The sequence below is a fragment of the Capsicum annuum genome, chromosome 7 (genome assembly GCF_002878395.1).
Source record: "Capsicum annuum cultivar UCD-10X-F1 chromosome 7, UCD10Xv1.1, whole genome shotgun sequence".
NCBI lineage: Eukaryota > Viridiplantae > Streptophyta > Magnoliopsida > Solanales > Solanaceae > Capsicum > Capsicum annuum.
The window spans coordinates 203,327,592-203,339,448 of NC_061117.1; the positions used below are offsets into that span (position 1 = coordinate 203,327,592).

An 11,857-nucleotide genomic window follows, 5' to 3' on the forward strand; every position below is an offset into this window, starting at 1 on the left:
TTTGAATTCCCCATTAAGCATTTGGTTAATAATTGAATTTGGATACTGCTTATTGGTCGAGTTTCTCTTTTTTTTTTTTAGCTTCTAGAGATTCCCAATTAAGTGTTATTAGAAGTCGGAATTTTGTATTTATGAATACCCCATTAAGAATTTGGTTAAAACTTCATTCTTGATACTGCTCGACTGAAGAAGTATTGGGGAGAGGTGATTAGGCATGAGATAGCAAGCCTTCAGCTTACCGAGGATACGACCCTTGGTAGGAGGGTGTGGAGGGCGAGGATTCGAGTAAACGGTTAGTAGTAGTTAATTTTGCATTTGGTTTCCCTGGATTTGTAGTTTTAGTATTTCACAAAAATAGCATATCCAGTATATTCCCACAAAGTGAGGTCTGGGGAAGGTAGAGTGTACGCAGTCTATATCACTGCCTCAGATGAAGTAGAGAGACCATTTCAGATACACCCCTGGCTCAGGACAAATTACAAATATAACAGAAAACATAAAAGCACACAACAAACAATGGGTGACAGACTGCTACATAATAAAGAAGTATTAGTATTTCACATTTTTGTTATTTCTCTACTTTCGTATTATTATGCTACGGCTTATGTCTTCTTCAATGTTGTGTTTTAGCTTTCTTTGAGCGAAGGATATTTTGGAAACAACCTTTCTACCCGAGAAGGTAGAGGTGAGGTCTGCATGTACTCTACCCTCCCCTGACTCCACATGTGGACTATACTGTGTATATTGTTGTTATTGGTCGAGTTTGTGTCTTCTTTAGCTGCAATTAAGCTAACTAGAAGTCTGAATTTAGTTTTTATTAATACCCTGTTAAACATTTTACTATAAAGTCTGAATTTTGATACGGCTTAATGCTTATTAGTCGAGTTTCTTGTTTCTTTTGGCTGATAAAGATTCCCCATTAAGCTAACTGGAATATTTCATGAGTACCCCATTAAGCATTTACCTAAAATTTGAATTTTGTTAAAGAGCTCAGCCATATGAATCTGGGAGAAGACAGAAAAAGAAGAGGAAAAACTTTCTTGTGAAACTGAATAGAACAGTACAAGTAGACACGTAAACTTCCTAGTCTACTTATAGACAGCGTACCGACCTATTCACCAAAATATCTAACTAATCTATTGTAACTAATCCTCATTAACTACCTAATTACATTGTTAAATAGATTAAGTAACAGAACATCTGGCCCCACATTCATCTACATTCACCGTTAAGCTAATGAATGAAATTGGTTTTCTCATCTCTAGATTGCCAACCAAATAATATTGTTGAGGTCTGCACGAACTCTTAGTCTAGATCTACCATCAGTTTATTTTGTGTCAATATGTTGTGTCTGAATGAGCTTTTCTTGAATCACTGGTTTCCCTATCACTACTCCCCGTTTCTTAAATACACCAGCTAGCCAAGTGTTCTCAGCCACAGTTGTTGGCATGCTCCTGAATTTAGCCTCAGCAGAACTTCTTGTTTCTTAGATTTCCATGGCACTATGCCTTCATGAAACTTGACTACATATCCAGTAACTAACTTCCTTGTCTCAACAATAAGACTTAGTCTGGCTCACAATAGGCTGTTAGTTTCAGATTAATATCAGCAGGCATGAAAAGACCAAGACTTGCAGTACCCTTTATGCATCTGACTACTCTTAATGTTGCATCTGTTTGAGTCTGTCTAGGAGCATGCATATGCTGTCTTAGGACTTGAACCACAAAGGAAAGATTTGTCCTTGTCATGGTCAGGTATAGAAGCCTCCCAACTATTCTTTGGTGAACTCCTTTGTCAGCAAATAGCTTTCTATAAGTCACTGTTTCTGGCCTCACTACTTTGTCAAACTCATGAGAAGTGAGCTTGTGATTGAACTCAAGAGGTGTCTCCACTGGTTTACTATCAGCAAGTCTTATCAATATTATACCAAGAAAGTATTTAAGGCTACTTATGTCCTCCGTCTTGAATCTGGATTTTAGGTTTTTCCTTACTCTTTGAATATGAGTCAAGCTGCTACCTATCACTAGTAAATCATCCATATTATACTAAGACTATGCCCAAGGCTCCATCTATAGTCTGAGTAAACAAAGAGTGATCATAGTGGGTCTAGATAAATCCTATATCATTGAGTGCCTTTATAAGTTTCAAATCCCACTTCCTAGGTGCTTGTTTCAAGCCATACTGAGATTTTTGTAGCTTATACACACCCTGAGGCCCCCCAGATTGAAAACCCGCACATACATATAGACATCTTCACGAAAATTACCCTGTAAGAATTCATTGTGAACATCCATCTGGAACATATACCAAGTAGAAGAAGTAGCTAAAGTTAGAACTGCCCTAACGATAACCATTTTTCCAACAGGAGAGGAAGTCTCGGTGAAGTCAAACCCTTTCTATTGAAAGTAGCCTTTGGGAACAAACCTTGCCTTATACCTTTCCCCTGCATCAGAAGCATGATATTTGATCCTGAACGAATCTTCCCAGGAGGCAAGTCTACAATAGACCAAGTCTGATTTTTCCTTTCAAAGGTGATAGTTCAGCCTTTACTAGCAGCTACCCACAGAGGGTCTTTACTGGCCTCGAAATAGGATGTTGATTCAGTCACAGCAGAGAAAGTAGTTATGGAAGCTCTATGAGCAGGTTGGAGATGCTTGTAAGATACATAGTTACAAATATGCCATTTTCTTTTTGTAATCCTCAACTATAATATATATTACATAAACAAACCCCTTGATTATGTAATCCTATTTAAATTAATTTTTGTATGTTATACCTTGCTATTATTTCCTTCAAGAATACTGACATAAAGTAAAAAAGAAGACAAAATTACCATCAATAAAATAACATGCTCAGTGTAATCCCACCAATAAGATCTGGGAATGGTGTGTACGCAGAGCGAATCCTTATTTTATGAAGCCAAAAAAAAAACATACATATACTTAAACAAAGATTTCAAATCAAGAGAGGGTAAAATTATTCTTTTATGTTTATTGTTTTTTTTCAATTTTTTCCAACAACCAACCATCATAACAATTCATATAAACTTCCTATATATAAGTAAGAAAATAAAAATCAATCACAAGTATCTACGATAAAAGAAGTTATACTTAGTCTCAAGCTCTTTTTCAAGCTCAGTTTATCGACTCAAATATGTATAGCACGTCTACTTATTAGTTGAAGTAACTCTCGAGCCTGCCTCCTGATACAACTTCTCGCATTTTAAAATCAATTTCTCTCAAATGATGCCTCATATCCTATAGCTCTGTGCAAATCTTACGAAATATGCACGGATTTGCACTGGAGAATTTGAAGCACCGTTTGAGAGAAATTGATTTTAAAATATGAGATGTATCAAGAGGTAGGGCTGGAGAGTTGTTTCATTTGATAACTTGATGTGCTACTTATTTAAGTGGAGAAACTAAGTTTCAAAAAGAACGTAAAACTCAATATAACTTCTTTTATTGTAGGTACCTTTGATTTTTATTTTTTTCTTATATATAGGAAGATTATAAGAATTCTTATGATGGTTGATTGTTAGAAAAATAAAAAATAAAAAAGATAATACACACAAGAGAATAATTTCATTGTCCCTGGATTTGAGATCCAACTAAATGATGTGTTCGTGTTGAAGTAAATGTATGTTTTCCATTTTCTTTATTTATTCAGTCTTCATAAAATAAGGGTAAGGTATTTGTATACACCATTTCCAAATGACATTGTGCATGTTATTGTTGACAATGTTAATTTTGTCTTCTTTTTTACTTTATGTCAGTCTTCTTGAAAAGAATAATTATCAAGGTATAATATACGAACATTAATTTAAATAGGATTATATAATCAAGGGGTTCGCTAATGTAGTTACACCTAGTGTTTTCAGAGGTGCTCACAAGGTGAGCCTCAAGGAGAAGTGTAGCAAGAACGCACAGAGGCGTTGTGGGGGCGCGAAAGTCTTCTAAGGTGTAGGCCCTAGTATTTGGGGTGTTCACCTAAACCCAAATGACTTATAAGTCCCTAATTTGAGCCTAAATGCTCAAATGACTAATTGCTAATTACTCAGAAGTAAAAGGAAAATTGAAGAAAAACAGTTTTTATTTTCAAGCCCTAACTTTTTGTCGCATTCTTTGTGCATTTCTCGACCTGCTTAAGTAGGCACTTTTTCTTCCTTGTTCATTCTCTTAGGGTTCTTTCTTGAATCCTTGTCTTTTTTTAAACTGTGAATATTTTTGTTTTTTAAGGCATGCCTTTTTTAGTATTTGGTTAAAAATCGAATTTTGATATTGCTTATTGATCGAGTTTATCAGAAACAATCTCTCTATCTCTCTGAGGTAGAGCTAAAGTTTGTGTACACTCGATCGTCCCCAGACAATGCTTTGTGAGATTATACCGTGAATCTTGTTGTTTTCTAGGCATACCTTGTTACACTTTGTTATAAATTGAATTTTGATACTGCTTATTGGTCGAGCTTATCGAAAACAACCTCTCTATGGCTGAAGTAGAGTTAAAGTTTGCGTATATTCTATCCTACCTGGATCCCACAAACCACTTTGTGAGATTATATTGAATATGTTGTTGTCGTCAAATTTCTGTTTCTTTAGCTGATAAAGATTCACAATTAAGATAACTAGAAGTTTGAATTTTGTTTTTATGAATACCCCATTATTCATAAAAAGAAAATTCACACTTCTAGTAACGCTTAACTATAATCTTTATCAGCCAACAAAACAGAAACATGTCAACAACAACAACAACAAACAACATACCTTGTGTAATCCCACAAAGTGTGTCTGAGGATAAATTGTATACAGAATTTACTTTTGACTCTTTGGTGATTGGGGAAGGTATAGTGGGCATTGCAGTGGCTAAAGAGCTTAGGGGCCATTTGGTAGGAAAACAAGTTATTCCGGGATTAGTTATCCCACCCTCAAGGAGGGGTAAGAAAAATACAACAATCCAGGGATGAGTTATCCCATGCATTTTGTCCCAACTAAACATGGGATAAGCTTCTCTTCTAAATTAATCCCGGGATTAGTTATCCTTATTCCTCCTACCAAATGATCCCTTTAGTTTAAATCATGATAGAGAAGGTTTGGTTGTGGATTTTGCCTCAATTTTTCGCTCTAGTACAAGTTTTTGTAATAGTGAAGTTATTCATGTTGGCATCTATTGCCCTCCTAGTTCTCTCAAGGTTCTTCTTGTCGTCTATTTTTTTTCTTTCTAATTTTAACTGTGAATCTTATTGTTTTTAAGGCAAATCCCATTAAGCATTTGGTTGAGATTCAAATTTTGGTATTGGTTGTTAATTGAGTTTCTATTTTTTTTAGCTGATAAAGTTCAGAATTAAGCTAACTAGAAGTCTGAATTTTATTTTTATTAATACCCTATTAAGCACTTAAAATTTGAAATTGATGTTGCGGCTTATTAGTCATGTTTCTTGTTTCTTTTAGCCGATAAAAGTTCCAATTAAGCATAATTGGAAGTTTGAATTTTTATACTGGTAGTCAATCAAGTTTGTTGTATGTTCCCTTTTTTATAATCATGATTTTCGAGTCAGCTTGCAGGCATCTCAATTAATTCTACTGGATACCTAGTACCTCCTATAAACAGCGATACACGAGGAAACTACGGAAACGAAAACACAAAAACAAGGAAATAATAGAAAATGAAACAAGAATAAAAGACAGATGGATAGATATATAGACACAAATGATAAAGAGAGGATGGATCACTCACAACCAACATTTTTCACAAGTCCATAAAGGTCCCAACAAGCTTTCAATAAACACTCTCAAGTGTACATTCATCCAACCCTAAAATAAAGAGAAGACTACCTATTTATATCCTAGGTTATTTATTACAATTGAGCCCTAGACTGATCCTAAATGCTAATTGGGCCCAAAAGTGACCTAAAAGCCAAATACTCAAGACTATGGGCTCAGAAGTGACCCAAAAGGCCAAATAGTCACATGTTGGCACATATGTTCTTCCTTTGCTTCGTTGGACCTTGTAAACTCCGCGCTATTTTCCAAACTCGATGTTGTCCAACACTCCTTTGGATGATATCATCAAGTGTAGTTCCTTCCCAAACTATCCTCCAATCATGTATTTGCTTCCCTAGAATGCTTTGAATTTAAAAAAAAAAAAAAAAAAAAAGCTTCCCTAGAACCACCAAGTCTTGGATCCTTAGGTGCGATCCTTGAAGCATAGATCTCAAAAGAGTGGAGCCGATTCGACTTGTATCAAACAATCTCTACATTTGTGAGGTAGGACTGAGGTCTGTGTACACTCTACTGGGAGGCCCCACTTGTGGGGTTACACTAGTTATGTTGTTGTACCTGCTACCTCCCATGCATTGGGTTAAACTCTGTCTACCAAGACTTGAACATATAAAGAAAACAGTTTGTTGTGTTCTTTTCTACTGTATTATAATCTTGTTTTTGAGCATTCCAAATTAAGCATGAACTAGAAGTTTGAATTTTGATATTGCTGGTCAATCAAGTTTTTGGTCTTTTGCGAGAACTATCCTCTATTAACCATGAAAGAGACTTTGAATTTGATATTACTAATGAATTGAGAATTTCTCATCTTCTTCTTCTTTAATCTTTTTCCTACAAATTCCCAGTTAAGGTGAAAGTTTGGATTTTGATACAGCTAATTAGTCCATTTTCTCGTATTCCTCTACTCTAATCTTGTTTCAGAAGTAGGAACATTTCCAATTAAGCATGAATTGAAAGTTCAAATTTAATTCTGCTAATCATTCGGGTTTCTCATCTCTGGCTGTAATCTTGCTCCTATAGCTACTGATTGAGAATAAATGGGAAGTTTGAATATACAGTTAAGTATTCCCTGCTTTCTAGAAGAGGAGAAAATAATGGTGTCTCTTATGCTTCGGTGGTGAAAGTTGAGTGTCTAGCGGACTGGTTATTCTCCTCCTCTTTACATCTACAACTGGGAATACAATCGGATGCAGCATGGAGAAACTAGTTGTCTTAGCTTGATTAGAGTACATTTACGTGATGTTTGAATTTCAAGTCGAGTTCAAGCACAATCTAGTGCTGATTATCATGACTACATTTTGAGTGCTAAACATTGAGTTCGCCCTGGATTCAATTTTAAAAACCTTGATTTACAATACTATGCATATCAGCGCATATGCTGTAGTGATATTAAATGTACAATACTATGCAAACTAGCGATAGCTGGCTTGGCAATAGTCATTCTTATCTTTCCTCACTTCAATGCAAACTCGTTATCCAACACATGTAGATCTCTTCTCTTGAAATTATAAAAGAGCAACTGAAAGGAGGCTCCCACGCATGAGTTTTGACTGTCAAATTTTATAGGAGGCATCTTTTTGTGTTAGAGGGAAAGAATTGCTCTACAAATATTGCAAAGATCATGAAATTCCACCCAAGCAGATAGGCAAGTTAATAGTTTCTACTGGATTATCAGAGGTTCCAAAGTTGAGTGCTCTCATGACTCGAGGAATTCAAAATGGGGTTAAGGGTCTGAGAATGATGGAAGGGTATGAAGCTACTACACTGGAGCTTGAATTGCAGTGTGTTAAAGCTTTATGGCCGCCTTCCTCGGGAATAGTGGATAGCCATTCCTTGATGCTATAATTGGTGGTATTTCTTCTCACCATTTTATGTCATATTGACTGCTTTCTAATCAACATCCAAAGGGCTCATTCTTTAGAACTTTGAGAAAAAAACTGTTGGTTTTTAGTTTTAAAATTAAAGAATTAACAAAGGAATAACTAATTCCTATTTAAATAACAAAGGCACCACTAATTCCTAAGTCTAAGCCACATAGAATTATAATAATTTAAAACTACTAATAGTTATCTACTTCTACTTTATTATGAAACATATTTTCAACACTCTTCCTTAGATCAGAAATTGAAGATTGTAATCTCGGCTTTGGCTGAATTTGACCTCTTGAATAAATCTACCAATTCTTCTTTATTTTTTGAATGGCTTGTGTGCATCTTCTATTGGATTAAATAAGAAAATTTTGCCTCTCATATCAACTTGTAAAATCTCATGATTAGTGGAATCAAAGATTCGACAATATTTATCTCTAAATAATACTTTAAATTCTTCTTCCATTTGTTGACCAACACTTAACAGACTTTTATCAATATCGGACACGTAAAGAACAACTGAAATTATTTTTGTATCTGAAATTATTTTGATTGCAACATTTCATTTTTCTTCTGTGAAAATATAGTCACCATTTCCAATTATGACTGTCTTATTTTCCAAAGACAGAAACTCTTTAAAAAAGAGTTTTGTCATACTGTTAATCATCCAAAAAAACAGATTTCTTGGTTAAAGAATATGTTGCTACAAATAAGTGATATGTTGCTACAAATAAGTGATCTTCTTCTTCTTTGGTGGCTTTGGCATCTACTTCATATTTTTTAGATTTTTTTTTGCAAATCACAGTTTCATGACCAAGTTGATTGCAGATGTTGTATTGTGCATATGGTCTCTTCCAACTTTTAAATAGAGGATGACCTATTTTGCCACAGTGGTGACAAGTTAGTTAGTGTTTTCTTGAATTATTACCTTTGCTTTGAGTCTTGTGATTAGCCGTCAAAGCTCCTTCAACCATACCATCTTGTCTCATAAGTATTCTTTGCTCTTGTGCCTGCAATATATTTAACAATTCTGCCAAGGTAATCTTAGACAAGTCTTTTCTGTTTTTCAAGGTTATTATTGATACTTCGTATCTTTCAGGCACTGTAACAAGAATTTTTTTAACAATTCTTGATTGTTTAAATTTTGTGTCAAGCAATTTTACCTTGTTAACAATGCCAAGAAGTCAGCCCAAGTATTCTTTGACGATCTCAGTTTTCTTCATATTTTGCAATTCAAATTCCCTTATTAGATTCAACACATTCATGTCTCGTATGCTTTCATCTCCTGTATATTCTTCATTCAAATAATCTCAAATTGTTTTTGTTGATTTAAGGGTCATAATTCTCATAAAAATTATTTGAGACACACTAGCAAATCAAGTTGCTTTTGCCTTTGATTTTCTAATTTTCTTTTTCTTTTGAATTTTGATCTGGGCCATCGTGGTATTTTCATCATAATCCTTCTCCACGACCTCCCAAAGATCTAAAGCCTTAACATAAGTCTCCATTCTTTCTGTTCAAAATTGGTAATTCTCACCATCAAAGACAGGATGAGCTATTTGGGAAAAGTTGTTTTCAGAATTTGTTTCTCTCACAGATCCCTCAAGAAATTGGCCTTAGATGCCAATTGTTTGTTTTTAGCTTTGAAATTAAAGAAATAACAAAGGAACAACTAATTCCTATTCAAATAACAAAAGGAATAACTAATTTCTAAGTCTAAGCACATAGAATTCTAATAATTTAAAACTACTAATAGTTATCGATTTCTACTTTAGTTCTGAGACATATTTTCAACAAAAATTCTCTTTACTTAGAAGATCTCGATTTATCATTATTTGTTTACTTTTTAGAATCAGTGATATAATATTGACAGGACTATGACCATACCATGGGTTATGGGACAACTTTCTCGGACAACACTGCTGTTATTGGTGGTCAATATTGAAGGAAATCAAATTCAAATTCATGCTTTTGGGAGCAATGCCCTTGCAAAATGGAACGGGAGGACTGAATTGAACTCTGAACTAATTCTTATTCCAAAGTTTGTAGTTAATTCTGCAAGCCTAAGTGCTCCAGCCATTGCAAAACGAATTAAAGGTCAACCCGACAGTATTATTCCTGCTTCTAAATATGCTCGTGGTTGCTACTTCACACTTTCAAACACTAAATCCCCTTTCAAGCACTTGATTTATCCTATACCTGAGGTCGGTGGCCTTGGAGTGCATGTTACGTTGGATTTGAATGGCCAAGTCAAGTTTGGTCCTGATGTCGAATGGATTAAAGGAATTGATGATATTCCGAGCTTCCTCAACATGTAAGTTCTCATCGAGCACACATAATAATAACTCATATCCATTCTTCTAAGATATTCTTATGTGGATAAGTTTGACAATGATGATTCTTAAACTAGCTAATTCAATATCAGTTGTTAACATTCATTCTATGTTTTAGACGCTTAAAAATTCTTTATTTTCCCACCAATGCCCAAATTTGTGTCTCACGGTTGAACTCTTTTTAGTTTTCAGCTTTCTTTCTGATAGTTCAAATTTATAATAAGTTCTTTAAAGTTTGTCTGAGATTGTATATTTTTCAGTGGGTAGACTTGGTGGTTTAATATTTAGGAAATTTTCAAGATTCTTTAAGATGATCCTTGATAGCCTCATCCTTCAAGCATCCCAAAATGGTTGAGGAGGGCTACAGTAGTAATCTCATCCTTCAAGCATCCCAAAATGGTTGAGGAGGGCTACAGTAGTAATCTCAGATCTTGAACCGTAAGAAGTTCTGTTGTGTCCTTGTTATTATCTCTGACGATGGACGTCAAGCTATTGAATTGACATTTCATCTTTGTTTGCACTGACTGAAGCTCAGAAGTTTGTGCATTCCTTACTGCTTGTAGGTGATGAATGTTTAGATAGATAATGTAAATTTTTCGACATTGGAAGGTTTGAAAGCATCTTCTCCTTTTGAGTATTTCAGCCCATTACATTCTTTCCACTTAAAATGGAAAATGGAGTCGCAGAATAGTTCAAAGATTTTCTTAACGCTGGAAATAGTTACTCTTCTTGCATTACGAGACTAATAGGTGCAGAAAAGTTCTAATCTCCGATATGATGTGCTTATGATATTCTAGGTTCGATTACTCTGTGCATGAAGACCGTGCAAATCAATTCTACCCAGCGATAAGAAAATACTACCCTGGTTTGAAGTATGGATCTTTGGATCCAGGTTATGTAGGCATCAGACCAAAGCTTTCTGGTCCAGAAGAGGGTTCTACTGATTTTGTGTAAGTTCAGGTAACATATCAAACTCATTCTGAGTTTTAACCTGAATGGTTCACTTAAGTTCTATAGTGTATCTATTTTATCCCTATGTTATACTACTCTGATCACATGCAATCCTTTCGAGTTTGCCAAAATTAAGCATTACAAAGTACTCTCACCGGGTCTTTCTCCAGACTTATCAGACAAGAATTGTCGGAATCAGTTTTCAGTTATATCTGAGTTGTTCCAACTGCAAAATCTGACAGTCTCTAAAACGCGTGGTTTGCAGGGAGAGGATATTCATGGTATATCTGGTTTAGTCAACCTGTTTGGGATTGAATCACCAGGCCTAACTTCAAGTATGACTATTGCAGAACATGTAGCTGCCAAACTACTGAAATAATATGAGATTCTTATGCTCGTGCTGAATTGATATTTAATCTTGCAAGAAGTTTCGGATGTTTGGTTGGAGCTCTTTAGTCATAGAGATGCATTATCATTGAAATTTATCCTTCTTAAGAAGGGATATATTGTACTTTCAAGTGACTTAAGATTAAGTTTCACATGCATTGCAAATGCATATGATTATGAAGTAGTTTACCATTCTCATATTTGATTGTGTATTATTTGATATTAAAATCGTCTATATCCTAGTTATGTATCATTCAGTGAATGACTATGTCATGACCCGAACTAGGGCTTGGCCATGACGGACATCCTGAACCATGAAGGTCTGAAAGTCCTACTCTATCTGGTAGTCATGCACAACATTCATATAATAAGAGAAGATGCGGAAATACAATCCGATACGGAAACATGGTCATACTCTGAATTCAGTTTAACAAGAAGGAATGAAATCTAAAATCAACTCAACATCTAAAACAATTTGCGAAATCTCTACTACATGATCAAATGACAACTGTCTGAAAACTAGGACAAAGCCCTCAGTGGA

General features: G+C 35.0%; 1 protein-coding gene and 1 pseudogene across 1 annotated transcript; one reads left to right on the plus strand and one right to left on the minus strand.

Annotated features, from left to right (window-relative positions):
- Positions 1–1,565: 1,565 nt before the first annotated feature.
- Positions 1,566–2,039, minus strand: LOC124885868 (uncharacterized mitochondrial protein AtMg00810-like). The gene has a single exon (XM_047394122.1). It carries the CDS (start codon positions 2,037–2,039, stop codon positions 1,566–1,568), a length of 474 nt encoding a protein of 157 aa, XP_047250078.1.
- Positions 2,040–7,238: 5,199 nt separating this feature from the next.
- Positions 7,239–11,508, plus strand: LOC107855050 (annotated as a pseudogene).
- The last annotated feature ends 349 nt before the right edge of the window (positions 11,509–11,857 follow it).